We start from the raw sequence: 21,433 nt of genomic DNA on the forward strand, positions 1-21,433 counted from the left end.
AGGTGGCAACCTTCCTCAAAAATATTTTCGGCAGTGAACTTTCCTAAATCTCTTTAGTTTTATATCCATATTGCCATATTTAATTTATCCAATTAGCTAAATTAAATTAAAACTTTCAACCAGGTGGCAACTTTCCCCGAAAATTTGTTTCGGCTGTAAGCCTTCTTAACCAACTTTATTTTTATAGCCATATTTCAATACTTCAGACATCTTATCAATTTACCGAAACTACAATTTTCAAACAGGTGGCAACTCTAAAATAGACCTAAAGCTACATCGGCGAAAACTGCATTAGATTGCATGCATTGGTTTAAGTGTTGAATTGGCCTCTACTATTGCTCTAATAAGTCACCGAAGTGGGCTGATAATGTCATCGGCCTGTTACAATTTTATTATACGTATAGACAATAACGAATGTGCCGGGGCATCTAATAGAGCTTTCGAACGTCGCAATAGTCAGCATTAGAAAATTTGTAAATGAGACAAAGTATTTTAACTGAATTTTTCTTTTGGCGGGTTGCTCGCCTCTTGCGTGAGAGCTGCTAGATCTAGATATACCTACTATATAAAAGGAATTGAAGTCGGTTTTGTTTTTTGCTTAATCATTACTTGTTTTAATAAAAAGTGTCTTTCTATGTTTAGGTGTTCTCCCCCCGCACATGTTGTGCGATCTTTAACGCTTCGATAAGAAAACACGGTGGCTCTATAACACGGGAAAATAACTGACCCAAGTGTGCCTCTCTGTTCGCTTAAGCGGTTATTGTACTAGTTATGCAGATACATAATTCGTATCAAAAAGCTTATTAAATCGATAGCTAACAATCGAAACTGAGCTCATCTCTCTTATCTCCTATAAAAACTATACACAGAGTTGCTATCTCACGCTTCGATATCAGCAAGTGGCTTCTAAGCACAAATTGGTACCCATTCAGAAAAAAAAAAACACTTTTGCGCCAGTCTGGAGCCAGTCGAACTTACTATAGGGCTGCAACAGTTTCATAACTTTGATGTAAATGAAATTTTTGGGCTTTTGTGCTTTGACTTAATTCTTGGCTTCATTACTTATTTTATGTTCGTAAATATTAAATTTTGCTCTTAACTGGTGTCATATTCATCACGATAGCACGTGAGGCGTGCGGTTAGCTGTAGACATGTGGAAGTGTAAAGTTAAGTTGGGCTGTTATTGAATTACCGTTTTATTTAATACTAGCAGACCCGGCCAACTTCGTCCCACCCAAAATTTTTATATATTTTAATGAAACTTTTTGGTCCAACATTTTCACCAACAATTCCCGTTTACGATTTTCATTGGCACATTTGTCTGCTAAGATTAAGGTTTGGTGGCCGCTTTAAATAACCTAAGGAAAGTGTTATATCCGTTCTTGAAATTCTCCAGTTGTGCGGCATTTCATAGCACGGTTATTCGCAAAGCGAAATAAATTTTTTCCCCTTCACTCCCTGGCGGCAACAATGACCCGGTTCTGTAGTGAATGTCCTAGAAGCTTTACAGTATAGTAGGTGGCAATTTCAAAATGGGTGCGAATCATTGTTCTACAGAAATGCAATATACAAATACTTATTTCAGACGAAATACCTTAAAAGTTTGAACGCATAATAATATTGGAAAATCACATCCACTGGGCCAATTACAACACAGGAGCGTTCGATATACTCAATGGTGCAACAGGTCGATTTAATCTGACCTTCACGGCCCCTTTTCTCACTTGGCTATTTTTAGTAATAGCTCGACTTCAGCACCACTTGGCAGCACGTTTTTGCAATAGTATTGCATACATATTTAAAACATTAGCCAAATCGGATCATAAATAAGATTTTTAGTAATAACTCAACTACAGCGCCAACTGTCGGATTAAATTGTGAAACTAAACCATCCAGAGACCCACTCAAATACACAAAAAGTTTCGTTAAAATCCGTACAACCATTTAGGAGGATTTCACTCACAAACACACCTACAGAAGAATAAAAAAATTCATTCAAAGATAGCTAAAGGTCGGTAGGTTTGTAGGCCTCACACCCCTTTTCAAATAGCCCAAATTTTCTCCATGAGTATGGGCTTGATTTCAACTACAGTGTTATCTGGCTGGAGTGAACACCCGATGCTACGAACACCTCGAAAGAGTGAACATAAAAATTTTTCCATTGAGTACTCTATAGAGTGAACAATTTTGAGTCTTTGTAGAGTGAACAATATTTAAAACCAATTCCTTCCAAATTGGAAACTGTAACGACAAATTTAATAACAAAAAGGTTAATCGCTTCGCCAGGCCGATCCCGCAAATCCCCGTATCAGGGATCTCAACTCGGAGATTCGGCGACTATAGAATGTACATAAGTGGAAGAAGTGGGAAGACCATCTGAAGACCTGTAACTTCGCTTCTGGTGTGAGCAAGCTTTGGTCAACCGTGAGGTGATTGTCCACCGGGGAAACCTTCCAACAAACAGTCTTCTCGCCCGATAGCTCACCTTTCCCCGGTAGTGAAGACACTAGAGGCCCTTCTACTCCCGCACTACACAAATCACTAGACCCCAGCGAAGCATAAGCATGGGTTCCGTAAAATGCACAGCACAACAACAGCACTTGACTCCATAAACTGCCAAATAATTCGTGGCCTTAACCGAAACCCTCCAATCCTCGAAATCGAGCAAACCTAAGAAAATAAAACAGTGAGATCAACAGGGTGGTGTCCTTTCCCCACTACTGTTAAACTTTTACATTTCTAAGCTCCCTCAACCACCAGAGGTAGTCTCGATTGTCTCTTATGCGGACGATTGCTCGATAATGGTTATTTCGCCGAGCTTTCTCGCTTCGTTACTGCACGGAGCCTAACCCTCTCCCCTACAAAATCCTCAGCAACGCTTTTCACCACTTCGACGAAAGAGGTCAGACTGTAACTGGGTATTCTCGTTGATGACAAACCAATTCCGGCGTTGAATAACCCGAAAATCCTCAGAGTAACCTTCGAAAGTCAGCTCTCCGTCTCGGCGCATACAACCGCAATTGTCAACAAAGTACAAACCCGCAACAATATCCTCAAGTCCCTAGCCGGCAGCACCTGGGGCAAAGACAAAGAAACGTTGCTGGCAACGTACAAGGCAATTGGCCGCCTGGTTCTGAACTATGCAACGCCTGTATGGTTATCGGGGACTAGTAGGACGCAGTGGCTGAAACTGCAGACTTGCCAAAACACGGCACTCAGACAGCGACAGGATGCCTTCTGATGTTGCCAAAACATCACCTGCGCAACGAGGCCAATATGCTCCCGATTAAAGAGCATAACACAATGCTCTGCAAGCAATTCCTAGTAGGGTGTCACCGTGTTAGGCACCCGAACAGACATCTGATTGCGGAAGAACCCTCGCTATGGCACGTCAGAAGGCATGTGAACTGACGGACGAAGTCCCGGGGTTCATAAACCTACCTCTGGACGCAACAGCCTACCGACAGTTATATAGACTCTCGACCTGTGTATGCCGTTCTGGGCACGCAACCACCAGACGTGGACGAGCTTCGTCTGCCTCGGGAGACTCGAACCCCACAGCCCAACTTCGATCTGGCTACTGCAGCAGGCTGAACTCATACTTGAGCAGAATAAATGCAGATGTGCCAAATGAATCCCCAGCATTCGGAGAGAGGCCCCATGACTCGCAGCAACTCTGCGCATGCCCACTAAACCCCACCCTGCTAACGCCTCTGGCCTTATGGACAGACCCCATCAAGGCTGCACGCTTCCTGGGTCTACCGCTAGTAGAGCTTGACGACAGCGATACAACAACAACAGGAAACATGCGTTGGCATTAGCTGAGGGAAAAGACGACATTTCAGAGTTCTTAATAATTCAACTTCAAAAGACGTACTGCGCAATGAAATTGATTTTTAAGAACAAAAAACTCAATCTGGATATAGTGAACAATCTGCTTTTTATGAACTGGTCTTGCATTAATTAGTTCACTCGACCCAGATAGCACTGTATATATATATCTCCATACGAAGTTCCGGTACTGTACCATGAATACTTTCAGAGATATGCAGTATAAAAATTCGATTTATATGGGAGGTTCCACGCCCCCCTTTCCAACAGCTGCCCTCTTTCTTCATGAGTATGCGATTGATTTCGTATATCTCCATACCAAGTTTCAGAACTCTACCATGAACACTTCCAAAGATAGGCAGTATGAAAAATTCGGTTTGTATGGAAGATGCCACGCCCCCTTTTCCAATAGTTCCAATTATTCTCCAAGAGTATGCGATTTATTTCGTACATCTCCATACAAAACTCTAGAACTCTACCAAAAAATTTCCAGAGATAAGCAGTATGAAAAATTCGGTTTGTATGGGAGATGTCACACCCCTTTTTACTATAGCTAAAATTTTTCTCCAAGGGTATGCGATTGATTTCGTATATCTCCATACCAACCGGATTTCTTTTCGGCCAACTTCGTATCTGATAATGACCTGTCTGTGGATGACCTATCAAATATCCGTAAAAATTTCCCTAAGAGCACGTCTTCTACTCTTGATGTGGGTTCACTTACTCTAACAGAAGATGATATTATTGAGGGTATCAAAAATATAAAAAGCTCGTCTCACATGGACGTAGATGGTTTTTCAGCTATCTTATTCAAAAACTGTGTTTCTCTAGTGATGCCATTATTACTAATATTCAACAAATCTCTTTCTGAAGGTCTATTTATTGATGACTGGAAGCGAACATCAATCACACCTATTTTTAAGACTGGAAACAAATGCGACGTTGAAAATTATAGACCAATTATTAAATTGTCCACAGTTGCTAAGATATTCGAAAATATCATTAAAACTAAACTTTTTTTTAAAGTCAAACATTTGATCTGTCCTAATCAACACGGCTTTGTATCGGGAAGATCTACGGTGACTAACCTTGCAGTTTTCACGGAGGATTGTTTCTCAACTTATCGTAATGGCTTTCAACTTGATGTGATATACACAGACTTTTCTAAAGCATTCGACAAGATATCCCACAATATTTTATTAACTAAATTAGAATGTATGGGTATCCATTCGGGCTTCCTAAAGTGGATCAGGTCCTACCTACGCATGAGATCTAGCACGGTGGTTATCGATGGCGTTTCGTCTAAGCCATTATCTGCTCTCTCAGGTGTCCCACAGGGTAGCATCCTGGGCCCACTATTTTTCGTACTATTTATTAATGACATCAGTTCCTGTTTTTCAAATGCTAGTTTTCTTCTGTTTGCAGATGACTTGAAAATATATTCTGAAATTAGATGCATAAATGACTCGGCTGAACTTCAATCGCAGCTTGACAGGCTCTGTTTTAACTATAGTTAGTTGTTAGGCATAAATAAAAAAAAAAAAATACGATTTCTTCGAACAGATCGGTCCCTGGTCCACTTCTCGGACAAAATGGATCATATATGCTAATATATGCTAAAAAACTACTTACGTACCGAATTTTAAGTAAATCGGACCGTAAAAACGATTTTTTTCGAATAGATCAGTCCCTGGTCCACTTCTCGGAAAAAATTGATCACATGTGCTAATATATGCTAAAAAGCTACTTACGTACTAAATTTGAAGCAAATCGGACTATAATAAGATTTTTTCGAATAGACCGGTTCCTGGTCCACCTACCCGAAAAAAAGTAAAATTTTTTTTTTCTCTTTATATAATTAGTATAGATTAGTATAGATTGAATAAAAATAAAAAAGCGCATATCGAGCCCTAACCGCCAAAAAGATGTAAGCGACATTTGTTTTCAAAATTTTATTTTTGATGGAGAAATGAATCTAGATGCTAAGCTAGGTATGTAGTATATTTCTGTGTCAAAAAGAAAATTTTGAAAAAAAAATTCGCTTACTTCCTTTTTGCGGTTAGAGCTTGATATTGTAAATATGTACATTAGGGGGGAGTAATTTGTTCGGAGCAAAATCTTCGAAGAAAGCGTATAGCAAATTCAAATTCTACGATTAATTTTAAGCAAAAATGGCGAGTGAACTATATACCAAAAATCACGTTTGACCCTACCAATTTTCAAAAGAAAATTGCATAAAGCAAACACAAAATTTGGAAATGAAATTTAATTTCGTTCAAAAAAATTATTATACCCTGATTTTTCTTCTAAAAATTGAGAGGATCAAAGGTTATTTTGGTTAAGTAGTTTATTCAACATTTTTGCTTAGAATCGAACGTAGAATTCGAATATGTCATTCACTTTCCGAAATTAAATTACTCCGCCCTAGTGTATATTTTTCGTCATGTAGGAGGCAACATTTTTGTTTTATTTTAATAAATTGCCATCAATTCTCATTCCCTGCACTCAATAAAATGTAATTTGGTTAATTGCCTCCTTCTAAAAGTCAAAATTTTTTTGAGTCAGACTTTTTTTATAGAAGAATTAAGTCCTAAATGGTAACAGTTTATATTTTTTATGCGATCCCTTTAAGTGTTTATCACTTAAGTGCGTATCACTTTAGAGCACAAGCTGTAGCCTTATTAAATGCTTGTCATACCCTTTAAGAGCGTATTAAACGTTTAAAATGTCTCAAAAATTTAATGAACTCTACCTCATGCCTTATTGAATAACTCATTTAAGTGCCTACCAGCTAAGCTCCATACTCGCTTAATTGTATCAAACTTTTAGAATAATTTTAGGCGGATTTTTACTATTTCAAAACCTAAGAATATTAAAAATGCAATTATCCGCTTAATTGCACATTCGTCACTTCAAGGCGCGGCAATTAAGCGGATTTTTGTTTTTGTTAATTTCACTTAATTGTGTCTCACCAAAAAAGCCTTCTTCTTTCCACAGAACCGGTAAACTACACTATCCCACAGATGTATGCGGTCCATTGTTCGAGGAGGAACTTGAATTTTGGGGTCTAGATTCGAATCAAGTCGAACCCTGCTGTTGGTCCACCTATAGCATACATCGTGACACGCAGGTAAGCGCGAAAGTGCAAATACCCCACTTGAAATAGCTATTTGAAGCGCGCTCTTATCTTTCATAGAATACCTTAGCCATTTTAGATAAGTTAGATATTGAAAATGAGAAACCCTCTGAGGAACAAATTGCACGTCTATTCGGTTTCGAAGAAGCGCTCATCAATGGACGACTCAGCTGTTGGCAGCGCATCAAACCGAAAGTGTGGGCACTCTTTGACGAACCCTCCAGCTCAACGGGTGCTAAAGTGAGTCATCTTGGCTGAAAACTACGAAATATATATTTTTTTGAGCGCCCACAATCCTCTATTATTTATTTTTTTTGTTCTACTTCACCGCAGATCGTAGCTAGTATGTCGGTTTTCTTCATATTCGTTTCTGTGATATCGTTCTGCCTGAAGACCCATCCGGGTTTTCGTGTGGATTTTCCCGCCACTCACACCGACCACGCAGCAAGTCCGTCGGCTGCACCGCATACGCCACCTGTGAACATACCAAGTATACCTCATCAACATAATATGCCACCGGTGCCGCCGAGCGCGCATATAGCCAGCACAATAACGGCGGCACCGGGTACACACAGCAGCGCTGTGGGGAGCATGGGATTGTCGAAACAGCATGGTAGCGTGGCTGGCGTCGGCGGCGACGTTTCAAATGCATTGGGCAACAATCAAACGCTCGCGTTTACTTTGAAAGTGACAAACTACACGATCCCGGGGAATATCAACAACACAAGTCAACCGATAGCCACATTCTCGCTTAAAGGCGGCACCTCGAAGCGCCATCGCCTGAAACGTTCGATACTAAGCGGTAATGTAAAGGACTTGATTGAGCGTAAGTTGCTCGGCGCTGTCGATCATCATGGTCACGGTTGGCATGAGTCATACGGGCAGCCGCATGAGGCATTCTTCTATGTGGAATTGGTGTGTAATGTGTGGTTCTTCATCGAAGTGCTCATTAGGTTGATTGTAAGTGATCTGCATACATGGGAAGTGTGGGTCTGAGTCTATGCTAAGCCTTGTCGGTTTTTTTTCACAGGTTTCGCCAAATATTTGGCAATTTATTAAATCACCGGTGAATATAATCGACTTCACCGCCACGCTCAGCTTCTACACGGATGTCATGCAACGCATGGGCGAGTACACGGGTCTGCTGGAAGCCTTCTCGATAGTACGTATTATGCGTCTCTTTAAGTTGACGCGTCATTCGCCTGGACTGCGTATTCTAATACACACATTCAAAGCTTCGGCTAAGGAACTAACGCTGCTTGTGTTCTTCCTGGTGCTCGGCATTGTGTTCTTCGCCAGTTTAGCCTACTATGCGGAGAAGTTGCAGGTAAAGTTGTTTGTAATTTTCTTGACTTCAAAGTTTACATTAATTCACATTCTTGCCATGTCTACTTTACACGTTTCAGGACAATCCCGAAAATCAATTTAAAAGCATCCCGCTCGGCCTGTGGTGGGCAATTGTCACCATGACCACTGTCGGTTATGGTGATGTAGCGCCGAAAACTTATCCAGGCATGTTTGTTGGAGCGCTGTGCGCTCTTGCTGGTGTACTGACGATAGCATTGCCGGTGCCGGTCATCGTTAGCAACTTCTCCATGTTTTACTCACACACGCAGGTAAGCTAAAGGGAGATTATTTTTTGATATTCAAGTGGACAAAATATTTTTGTGATTTGTTAAGGTTTGAAGTTCCATCGTCTTTCCAAAAAAAAACTGCATGCCTTCATTGACTGTTTCCATGTTATATATGATATCCTCTATATTTATTCCTCTGTTGGCGTGGTAAATCCTGACTTATTTCGATGCGTTAAAACTTAGCTTACCGTAAGAGACTTTAAAACCTGTAGATTTTAGATTCTTAAGTTACGGCCTTGCTGAAATTGAGAGCGGTGAGAGAACAGACTTGCCAGAATACAAAAACAAAATATTTTCCCTCTGGCTTAAGTTGACGTATTGAGTAATCACTGATGACTTCTTACGGTAAGTTTAGTTAAGCTAAGTGTAGACTAACTGAGCTTTAAACCAAGACGAATTCAGAAATAGTACCAACAGAAAACATTCGGGACTAGTTCGGGACTTTTTATGGATCATTTCGGGACTACTTCAGGACTCCTTTAAAAGTTTTTTCGGGACCATTTCGGGGTTAGTTCGATATCATTTTCGGACTAGTTTAGGACCTTTTCGGGTCAAAATCGGGACAATTTCGGTACTAGTTTGGGGCGACACAGATGTATACACACCAAAGTTCATTAGTACCTGTTACTGACGCTTTTTTTTTTTTTTGCTATTTAACCATTTTTGACTTCCAGCCCTCTGGCTATACGTACCAATCAGTCTGCATTAATGTCCTGGCCTGTGCTGGGCTCCAGCCTCCCTACTAGATGTCGTTCATTTTGCAGGATAAGAGGAAAAGTTTGCTTCTATGCTCTGTACTTTGTCAAGGCACCATCCTTTTTGTTGTCTTTAACACCCATAGTGTACGGAGCCCTTTGGAGGCGTAAATTTTAGGTCGTCATTATGCCCGCATAACTCAACCGCAGTGCTACGAAAAGTGATATTAGAAAGCAGCCAATCGAGCCACTCTGCGTGTCACTATAAATATTTTCCGCCTATAATTTATAGGTCCCCCAAAAACCCCGAAAAGTGCAATGGGTTGACCAATAAAAAATCGTTAGTATTAAAAATTTGTTTAAATAAACATATGGCGATTATTATTGAAAGTCTCATGAAGAGAACCAGAGTTTTCTGATTGAAAAATATCGATATTCAAGAATTACATATATACGATTTCTACGAAATGTTGTTTTTTCCCCCATATAAAAATAAAATATAGGTGTATACTTTTTTCGATATAGAACAATCTTAGGGGGTGTAGCATATTTTCCTTGACCTAACCTTACATGTCGGCCGCTGTGGTGTAGTGGTAAGCAGTGCGCGCTTCCACTCCGCAAGGCCTGGCCTCAAGCCCCGGTCAAAGCAACATCCCAAAAAATATAGAAAAAGGTTTTTTCTTAACAGCGGTCGTCCCTCGCCAGGCAATGGCAAACCTTCGAGTGTATTTCTGCCATGAATAACAGCTTGTCATAAAAATACAATCGCCGTTCGGTGTCGGCGTAAAACTGTAGGTCCCTCCGCTTTGTGTGACAACATCAAGGCGCACGCCACAAATCGGAGGAGAAGCTCGGCCAAACACTAACATACTATGTGTAAGCGCCAATCTATTATTATTATTAACCTTACATGTGCCTAAATCATTCTGATATTTCATTAAATCGAGGCGAATAATTATTGTGAAACTGTTTCCAAAATGCCAAAGTTGGACCAAAGTGCGGTTTTGTGTCAAGAAATCTGCCTACTCTTCAAATCGTACCCGATTTCGATTATACTTTTTTAAAGGGTTCTTTATTAATTTTATTGTTAGAAATGCCATTTTTTTTTGCATGATAGTAAAAAATGCAACAAATTTAGCCGAAACTAAAGATTTAAAGGTCGAGGGAAAATACCGAATGTAACTCTGTAACGTGATTGAAAGTGCTGTCACATATTTTGTTGGCATACATATGCTCTATCGCTTATGATTGTCATTGTTGTGCCATGATTTTGTTTCCATTCTTGTAAAGTTGCTTACAAAACTTACGATTGCTATAAATTTTACCAAAAAATTTTAAGATTTACAGATTTGGTGTCATCAAACTAAACAAAAGAATCAGAAAAACGCACCAACAGCAAGCTCAAAAATTTTCCCGTTTTGGATAAAGAAAAGCACTAAATTTAGTGCGAAAAGCACCAAGGTTGGCAACATTGCTGAAAAGTACGAATTTCTTATTTTGCTTTTTGAAAAGTTAAGAGGCGCAACCTTTGCGGCAACAAAATTGTAAACAGCCTTTTTGTTTTTGTCCCTTTATTCTCTATTATTCTTTGTTCTCTCCTGCAAATGGTTAATAGAACACTAAGACAGTATCGATTTTTCTCAGAAATCGCAAAAAATCACAGCAATCATATTCAGTGTTACCGTTATGCGACTAAAGTGTCAAATTGGAGATCGATGCCCCCTGACACCGACTGTTTAGAAATATACGTATTTTGAAACTTTTCTTAAAAATCATGCAACTTTTGCCCCTTTTCTTTGACTAAAAATTATATATAAACATTTTGACAATTTTTTCATAAAATATTACTTTTCTCAAAGGCACTAAAAATCACATCTCTGACAAGATTTTCACTGATTTCAAGCTTTTTATTATGCAAGAATTTGTAGCTTAGCATTTCCCCAAGTTATTTGTGTTAAATTCATTTTCGTGGCAAATAATCGGCGATAATTTATATACTAGCTTAAAAGGCTAAGCCTTGTTGTAATAATTGTTATCTACTAATGTTGATTTTTTGTTATTTTGATGTAATTACTTTTTTAACTGCAATTTTGTTTTCATAATAAATGCAAAATATGCATATGGCGTATTTTTAATATACTAGTATCGCCCAGTTGTCGAAATTCGACATCTTTTTACCTCCCATTTATTAGCGAATTTGTATGTATAGATGAGATGTTCATCACTGACTAATATGTCATATGTAACATATACCAATACAGACCGCAAATAAGTTTTTCGATTATATTTGTCTGACAGCCTCTTGGAGGTTAACAACTAAATTGCCCACATCTACATAAACTCTTTCTTTTTTCATCAGAATCGTTAACGGTTGAGAAAGTATCTTGAAGGCTTACAACAAAAGATAATACTTCCTTCGCTAACGGCGATTTCACACGGGTTTTTGTCAAGACTGGGCCAAAGCCCAATATTTTTTTTTATCCCACGACTGGGCTAACAAGTTACACCAAATTTTATGTTACTAATATGTGTTCTAAAAGTGAAACAAATTTGATCATAAATATGATTTTTTAGGATAGCTCTTAATCCCTGCGGCACCTATCGGAAGGCAAACACACTGATCCTTCTAAAAACTGTTGCACAAAACAACAATCATTCAATGCGATTTTAAAATCTGGGAGAAAATCGTTCCCAATTGAATTATTCTTGCGATTTTATATGTGTATAAATGTACGTGTATAAAATTCCATTACCTTATCATAAGCGGTTCCAGAGATAAGCCATATGAGAGTTTCAGTTTGTATGCGCGGTACCACGCACCCTTTTCCAAAATCTACCACTCTTCGCCATAAGTACGGTATTGACAACATAAGTTACTGTGTAAAATTTCGGGACGTTAGCTTAAGCGTTTACAGAGATAAGCCATTTGAGAATTTCAGTTTGTATGGGCGGTGCCACGCCCACTTTCCAAAATCTACCACTCTTCGCCATAAGTACGGTATTGACAACATAAGTTACTGTGCCAAATTTCGGGACGTTAGCTTAAGCGTTTACAGAGATAAGCCATTTGAGAATTTCAGTTTGTATGGGCGGTGCAACGCGCACACTTTCCCAGTGCCTACCATTTTTCACCGTAAGTAGGGTATTTACAATCTATGCATCTGTGCTAAGTTTCAATTTCCCAGCATAATTGGTTTTAGTGATATATCTAGTGGTTTTCACATTTTAGTCTATATGTCAGATGCCACGCCCCCTATGTAGCGGGACTAACATTTTTGGATTAGATGTATGTTTCATTGAAATCGAGCGAACGGTGCCTTCAAAAAAGGGATTGCAAAATTTTCTTGTGGCGTATTTATATATAGAATATTCCTCATCAAAAGGCCTTGTTGCCTTAATTTATTCATAGTTAAATCCTTAACCATTTTCCAAAGTTAACTTTAAAACAGCTGTAAACCTATTTTATATTAATAGAGTTATAATTCAATTTCCACTGTCGTCCACCACAACGTGTTTTTTTTTTTTTTTTTTTAGTAAAGCGTATGAAAGTATAAAGCGGTTCCACATATATGTACAGCCCTTATTAATTTGTGGCTCCGAAGATTAATTTCCTTCACCTCTTCATACCAAAATGAGTGTAAACACATCGTAACAAATTACCCAACCTTCCCAACTCATTAATCTCCGCACCACAACTCGGCTGGGCATTAAATATGCTTTTTTATGTAAACATCAACTTTTCATTTCATTGATTATGCTTTTGCGCTACATGTTTGCTTGTACATAATTTAAAACTTTGTTGCTATATATTGCTGGCTTATTTTCATTCATTCGCTATCTCTCTTATCTACCTTGCAGGCACGTTCAAAGTTACCAAAGAAGCGTAGGCGTGTGCTGCCCGTCGAACAGCCGCGTCGCAAACGTGAACAGGGCCCACCAACACGTGGCCGTGCGAATGCCATCAAACAGACAACTTCACTGCCACATGGCCACCATGGCGGACACGGTGGGCATTTGTTGAGCGTCACCAGTATGCATACGCATGCGCCACCAGTAGCGGCGACGTCGACGACGATGTTCAAGGATACCTTTGGCAGCGCCAAAATCGGTAATTTAATTAAAATGAATTTGTATATCAATTTCGTGGATTTTCTTCCAACTCTTTACATACGTACGTACGTACATACGTACATACGTACCCCTTTTTTGTTTGTGTGTTATTTCCGTTGATGCCCTTACTTAGTTGAAGGCTTATGCTGCGACACGTGTGTGACATTAGTGAGCTGCAGCTTAGAATGTTCATGCGAAATGTGTCCTTTAGTAAAAGAAAAAAGAAGAGCTAATCTTGTATAAAAACGCGCTTGTACACACACACACACATACACACACACTCATAGACATACCACAGTAACGCATTTGCATGTATGTAAATGGGTCAATCCGTGTCAAATAGACCGTTTTTGTTTTGGATTTTTCCTTTCTTTCATCATGTGTATAACGACATTCTGCCAAAAGGAAATGAAATAAAAAATTTTCGAAAAGTTTAAAATTTCAAAGTTTAAATAATCGTAAAAGCAAAAACGTAAACTTTTGGCTCAATTTTTTTCCAGGGGCCGAACATTACTTGTTTTACAACTAAGCGAAACACACCAATCGATTTCTATTATCACCGGCAATAAAATTTGAAAATATGTTTTTTTTTTGTAAATTTTATTAAAAAAAAAAAGTATTTTATATTTTTATTTCATAAATCTAAAATAATTATTTTTAATTTGCATTTAAATAATCTACAAATAACAGCTATTTTTGATTTTTATATTATGTATATGGATAGATAACAGTTATTGAAGATTTTTATTTAAAAATGTCATCAATAAAAATCAATCACTGACTTTTATTTTTTAAGTCGTACTTATAAAAGTAATTAGAATTTTTTGCAGTAAAGAAGTATACTACGACTTATACAAATTACTTTTATAAGTATGAGTTTAAAAATAAAAGTCAGTGACTGATTTGTATTGTTGACTTTTATAAGTAAAAGTCATTGACTGATTTTTATTGATGACTTTTATAAATAAAAATCTTCAAAAACTGTTATCGAAGCCATATAATACAAAAATCAGGAGTAACTGTTATTTACCAATTATTGAGAGAAAAATCAGAAATTTTTTTTTTTTTGTTTTTGGATTCATAAAATAAAAAAATAAATAAAATCAAAAAAGAATTATTAATGGGCGATTTTTATATTAAAAGTCGTATTAAAGTATTATTAAAAGATGCTTAAAGTTTTCAAAGGTTTATTTTTTTAAAGATATGAATTTTTCAACTTTAAAATATTTTATTGAGAACTCTGAATTGTATAACGAAAAAAATATTTTCAAAGTTTAAAAAATATATATCTTTAAAAATAAACACTCTCGAAGTTTTTCTAACTTTTCAAAACAGTTGGACATATTGTTTACAATCCAAAAATGTTTGTATGTTTTTCCTTTTAAGACTTTTTACATTTACAATTCTGTATATTTTTATATATATATATATATATATATATATACTTATATGTATAACATCTAAAACAACAACGGAACCTTTTGTTAACTGTACTAGTTTTTGCGATATTCAAAAGATAAACTTGCAAAATCCTAGAAATTGTGAAATCTATAAAGTTGCATATTCTTCGGGGAAAAAACTAATTTTTTTCTTTTGGCAGAATTTCGTTATATGATAAAAGAAAAGTTCTGGTAAAAATTCATGCAAATCGAAAATGACCCATGTGTGTGCACTATATTTACATACAAAAATACATATATATGAATGCTTACACATACTCTCACACGAATTAGAACTACATATATAGAAAGGCCTTATATGCCACTTAAACCCACAATAAATAATCTTACGCTCTTGCTTGTTATAAAAATAATTTATTTTAGATTGTGCAATTTTACACAAAATATACCTCTAAATATTTATGTATTTATGCATAGTACACGTGTGCTGTATTAAGTTGAGTACTTTTATTTGTATATTAATTATCATAAAAATAGCTATATCCTCATTGCCGCCATAAAAATATTCGACATCAAGGCAGGGTGTTTCAACATTTTTTTTTTTTTAATTTTACTTTCTCAATAATTTTAATTTTCTCAATAGTTGAGCAGCTCTATAAAAGAAAAAAAAAAGGCAGAATCTTTGACTTATGCTTAAATTAAAGCTAGAACTCTCCATTGCTATCTCTAAAAAAAACATCTCTGCACCTTCACCTTATGGTCCCTTTTTATATTTTAAAGCAGAAAGAAATTCAAAAAATTTGCTTGATTATTTTTAAGTAAAAAATAAATTTTTTGGGGTTTTTTTCGGAATCTTTCGAGACTTTTTCGGACTCTTTCATAATTTTTCAGAATCTTTCGGGTATTCCCAGAATACTTTGTGACTTATCTGAGTAATTTGAAATTTTCCACAAATCTGTCGGGATTTCTAAGAATATTTCGTGATTTTTCGGAATCTTTTAGAATTTTTCGGAATCTTAAAATTTTTTTTCAGAGTCTTTTAGGTTTTCGTTTTCAGCCTTCTCGTATGTTTTTGGAGTCTCTGGATTCTTCGAAATTTGTCTGGATTTTCGGAATCTTTTGGAATTTGTTGGTAATATTTTTCGGAAAACTTCGGGATTTTTAGGTAAATTCTGACACTTTTCGTAGCTTTTCGAAATATGCCGTGATTTATCGACATATTTCGGAAATTCTCGGAATCATTATTTCAGAATATTTCGTAACTTCTCAGAATCATTCGTAATTTTTTTTTTAGATATTTCTTAATCTTTCGGCATAAGTTTTGCAACCTTTCGGCTTGTTTAAGGTGCATCAAGATTTCTGGAATCTATCGGGATTTCTCGTAATCTTACGAAACTTTTCGAAAAATTTCCGAATTATTTGGAATCGCATTTTTTCGAAATCTTGTGCAATTTTTCGGAATCTTTCGCAATTTTTTCGGAATTTCTTTCGGGATGTTTTAGGAACCGATCGTGTTTTAAATTGCATTATTTGGTGTTTTTCGGAATACCTATTAACTTTCAAATATTCTTTGGTTCAGATTTTCGCTGCGAATAACAACAAATTTATACAACTTTAAATGTCGAATATTTTCTCACAGGCCACTCTAAATACATACATACATAAGTGCATACAATAGATGTACATAAATACATACATATATATATATATATATATATATATATACCTAAGTATACATGTAAACATATGTATGTATATAAACTATAGCTTTCCGTACTCATGGATTAAATATTGCTACTCTTTTATTTTCCTTCTTTTCTTTTGCTCTTATATGTATAAATTCTTGCGGATAATGTAAAATGATTGTTGTTGCGTGTTGTTGTAATTATATATATGTATGTACATATATACATATAACGTATTCGTGTGCGTATCATGTACAACGTCTTGGCCACATATATATTTTGTTTGTGTGTGTATTGTGTGCTTGGATCGCACGCAGGCAGCATGAATGGCGTTAATGTGATAGGCCTCAACATGCCGGGGCACCAAGTGCCTTTGACCGCCGCCACTGCCGGCGCCGGCTCCTCCTGCATTGCTGCGAGGATGCCCTCACCACTACCTAATCATCCGCCTGGATCAACGGCGGCAACCACGCAGACATCGCTAATGCTGACCAGCGGCGGCCCAGCGGTCATAAGCTGTAAGTTTTTGTGTAATATGTATGTATGTAGTAGTCGTTGTATGTAAATGTAAATAGTCGTAGGTTTTGAGCCACAAAAAAAAAAAAACAAAAAATTGTGGCATTTTAAATATGCAATGAAGCATGAAATTCATTATTACAATTACAATTGTTTTTTCGCTACTCTCCTTTGTTGAATATGCATGACACACTCTACTCTAGTATCCTTAAGCCTATTTAAAGTCACATTAAACCGTTTGCCAAGGAATTTTTTCTCCCTCTTTTTCCCAGCATTTTGCATGAAAATCAAATGTAGCCGCAATAAGCTTTGCGTTTTTTTTATGTAAATTACTTACTGCCAAAATGCCTTCTTTCATGATTCTCTTTTGAATATTTTGTCAATTAAGGAAGAATATAAGCTTCATTAAAATAAGTTTGCTAAAGTAAAGGAGACACCATGGCCATGTGCTGCCATTAAGAGTGGGAAAAGAGCTTTTGACATTAAATGAGTGGCAGCTTACATGCTCTTTGCATTACTTAGAATTTATTAGTTTTGAGCAAACTTTTAGTCGGTAACAGCTTCGTAAAATGTATTCGATATTTTTTGATATTCCAGTGAACACTTCGTTTGACTGTACGACGAAGGCTGTTGCTATGACATTTGTTTATGTATTAGTACATTCAAATAAAGATCGATTTTTTCGTCGCATATTTAGAATAATTTTTATAAAAGGTAGCTGGAGGGTTAAAATATTCATAAAATGTATGTACATACATAAGTATATTCAGCCACAGCGGCCGAAAGCCAGAGCGAACGCGATACCCTGCAGGTGTGCAAATTTTCCCACCTACTGTTGGTAGCTTCCCAAGTCAGTCTCTCGACTTGTGAAGATAAAAATCGCAATCGATCTGGATCGTTTCCCTGAGCCCCATCTCAGATCCCTTCCTAGCACATTCGCCTGCTTCCTCATTTCCCGGGACACCACAATGCCCCGGGACCCAGTAATAATTGGTAAAATATTTAATAATAAAATTAATTTAATAAAAATTTAATTAATTTAAATATAATATTAATTCAAAATTTAATCAATTTAATAAAAATTAAAATATTTTTTAACATGATTGTAGAACCTTTGGCCCATTTTAGAATCATTTTTTCATAAATAGTATCTAAAAGACCAGTTAAGTCCTCTTGAAGTTAGACTACCAAATTTGGACATAGTTTAGTTGAGGCCAGAAATGACCTATATATAACTGTAGTTTTCTGAGAACATCTGCAATTCCATAATCCTCTGAGCCCCTTAAAGCAACTTTTACTTTTCTTAAGACTGGTGGCTGTATTCAGAAAGAGCAGGGCCCGAATCGTAACATCCGTTCACGGATCGAAAACGATACGAAAGAAAATTACGTTATACGTCAGGCAGTATATTCTGAATGGGACAAAGAGTACGTTAACGTATGTATGTCATAATCCGAAAAATGTGTTTTTACATGACGAGTAGTACGATATCGTATGTGACGATTCGGGCCCTGACCTCCAATGGCAAGAATCGTTGGTGGCCCAATTTCCAATACTATTTGGAGTATACATGATTGCACTTTTTTAAAGCCCATATGCCAAAAAGCAACGGTTGGACTCTGCTCACCAGAATTTGCAATTCATTGAAGGCGCTAATATTATTTACAATTATTATTTTCTGTTCGTTATCTCATTTCTGTTTCATTGAATAGAAAAGTAAAAATTCACCCTTCACAACAAAAGAATGCCTTTGCGAAAATTTTTCTGTGATTTATATTTCTGCCTTTATGTCATTCTAAATGAGTCCAAGGCCTTTCATGCGGTCTTACTATCCAACATAATATTTATTCTGGCCCCATTTGTCCTCCTGCGAAGCCATTCTTGAACGCAGACTTCGATTGTGAAGACTTCCGCCTAGTAAATGACAGCTATATAAAAAAAAAAAAAAAAAAATACAAGTACGCCTGAGCTAATTGAATCCTAAGTACCAACTGGGTAACACTACAACTAACCAACGCCTTCCCTAGTACTGCCATCTTTCATCTTTGATCCGTCGCTTTACTATACTGAGGACCCTTTGTCAATCATAGATATTATCGGTTTTATCCCAGGAATTCTTTACTCGGAGCGACTGTAGAAGTATAATATCGGTAGCATGATATCTGAGAGCTTGGTAGCGGGATCATCCAGAAATGGCTGGAGAACCTCGCAAGTGATCCCGAAAATCCCCCCTTTTCATGCTGATTACATTAGGCAGGCGCCCCAGCAGGTCGGCTTTTTTAATCAGAATAGACGTTGGCCGCCTTCGTTAGACGATGGTCCATGCCAGAACCGGTTTTGGTACTGTCGACAAAATCTCAGTTATGGAAATCTAGCCAGACTGTAGATGGAGTCAGGGCTTTGTCCAGGGAATTACCGGCCGCGATGCTTCGCCTCTTCTGAGAACTGAATTTCTGTCCCTACCAAGGTGTGTCTAGTCATGTTGACTCTGATTCTTTTGGTGAATCGGACAATGGTGGACTTTGATGGGTTTATCGCCACGTGTCGGTTGCTGAGATATTAAGCTCGTACTCTCTTGTACCAGGCATACATAGGTAATTGCAATCCAAGAATGATATAATACAAGATTGCGCCGATTGCAGCAGAATTCGTGAGAGTAATTTTGGCGTGCGTCACCGTAGAGTTGACAACTGAGAGCGGCAAATAAAGCTGGTCTCTAGTGATGTGCTGAATTGTCGGTACCTAATACTTAAAAAAGGTTTCGGTACCCAATACTTCCTTATCGGTATCCGATACTGATTCTTTACATTAAACCTTCGCCATTATATGAATTGCACGTTAAGAAGAAACTTTCCTTACTAATTTATATGATATCGGCTAAAACACTTGAACTTATCGCAGCAAAGAAATATTATTTTATCAATTTTAACCCTAGTCGATCCAAGGTTCAAGAAAAATACTTTGACAGATGAAGAAGGGGGGGGGGGGGGGGGGGGGGGGGGGGGGGTTCTGTAACCAGTTACCGACAAGTTTCAGATCGATATCGCACTTATTGACGAAAAAATATTGAAAAAAAAATATTTCATATCATACGTCAACAAAACCGACACCGATTCGAAAATTGTCGCTAACTGGTTACCGAATCTGTCGCTGACTGGTTACAGAATTTGCCTACAAAAATGATATCGTCCGATTCAGCTGGAACGAAAATGCTTCAAACAAGTAAGAGTTTTTCTGTATTATAGCCTCGAACCGACATATATACATCTTTCATTTGAATCAGTATTAAAAGCTTTATTGGCTCCTACATTCGGGTTTTTGATAGGCGAGTCTCCCCTGAACCGTTTTTTCCATATTTTTGGCTTATGTGCGCTTTTATTCGAAACCTAAATGTTTCGGTACCGAGTAACGAGAGTATTGGATACTTAAAAGTATTGACTCAGCACATCACTACTGCTGTCATCTCGACTGTGACGTCAGCAAAACAGCTGATTCTGTCCAATTCACTGAGAGCCGATTAGCGTTATTGCCATCGGCGTCACCTTCTGTATTGTCTCCACCCATGATTGCAATCCAGACGGGGAGATTTGTATGCACTTGTTCTCCGATTTACGCACACGACGCTCACAGTGTTGGTTATAGGACTTGAGCCTTCGGCAACACAGCCTGGTAGGTGGGTTTTTAGCAGAAGCCCTCTATCTCCGAGATTATCACATCGTATTTATATGGCTAATAGGAAAAAGGGGTTTCACTTCATAGCATGGAACTTCTGTAGCCCTCGTAGACGTATTCCCCTAACTTGGAAAATGCCTCGAAATGCCCTGAAACTTTGACTAAACTCTCAAAATGTCTATAAAAAAATATGTACGTTGGAGTTTCGAAGACTTGCTTCTATACAAGAATCAACTAACTAATTGATTGAATAATTCCACTAATCACACCAATTTTTCATGTTTTAAAACTTAGATTGTTGCATTCGCATTCTTAATTAAACTTCCTTCAACAATTTTTATGGCGTGAGACAACGACAACTTTAGTTATTATATTTCTTCCCTACTCATTTCATTTCATATCTGACTGACTGCCTGACTTTACGTCGCTCCATTTTGACAAATTCGCCAGCCAGTTTGCCACCAATCTCTGCAGTTATCCTACAGATAAGTCACTTGCAATGTCTGTTATTGCATTGCGCTTCGTTCGCACACATTTACAACACACAATAGAAGTTAGCTTTAAGTTTTCACTACAATTTATTTTAACTTGTATCACACTTCAGTCTCACAACTTCGAAAACTACTTTGGCAAACAGAGAAAGTTATTATGTGTATGTTGCTTTTTATCCCAAAAATGGCGCAAAGTTTTTCATAAATTATTTATGTACGCAGCTGTACCAATCTGAGTTATTCAAGTCATGCTGACACTTGTA

General features: G+C 37.3%; 1 protein-coding gene across 1 annotated transcript in view; it reads left to right on the top strand.

The window, feature by feature from the left end:
- Window positions 1–21,433, top strand: part of LOC118736393 — a 61,774-nt gene that overhangs the window by 28,035 nt on the left and 12,306 nt on the right. The window contains exons 2-7 of the mRNA XM_036466487.1: window positions 6,812–6,961; window positions 7,028–7,207; window positions 7,301–7,927; window positions 7,998–8,294; window positions 8,374–8,583; window positions 13,155–13,404. Of these exons, the coding sequence (XP_036322380.1) occupies window positions 6,812–6,961; window positions 7,028–7,207; window positions 7,301–7,927; window positions 7,998–8,294; window positions 8,374–8,583; window positions 13,155–13,404 (1,714 nt within the window). The remainder of the gene's footprint in view (window positions 1–6,811; window positions 6,962–7,027; window positions 7,208–7,300; window positions 7,928–7,997; window positions 8,295–8,373; window positions 8,584–13,154; window positions 13,405–21,433) is intronic.

Source organism: Rhagoletis pomonella, unplaced genomic scaffold, assembly GCF_013731165.1.
Source record: "Rhagoletis pomonella isolate Grant_MI unplaced genomic scaffold, Rhpom_1.0 Rhpom_scaffold_00003, whole genome shotgun sequence".
In the NCBI taxonomy this organism is placed as follows: Eukaryota; Metazoa; Arthropoda; class Insecta; order Diptera; family Tephritidae; genus Rhagoletis; species Rhagoletis pomonella.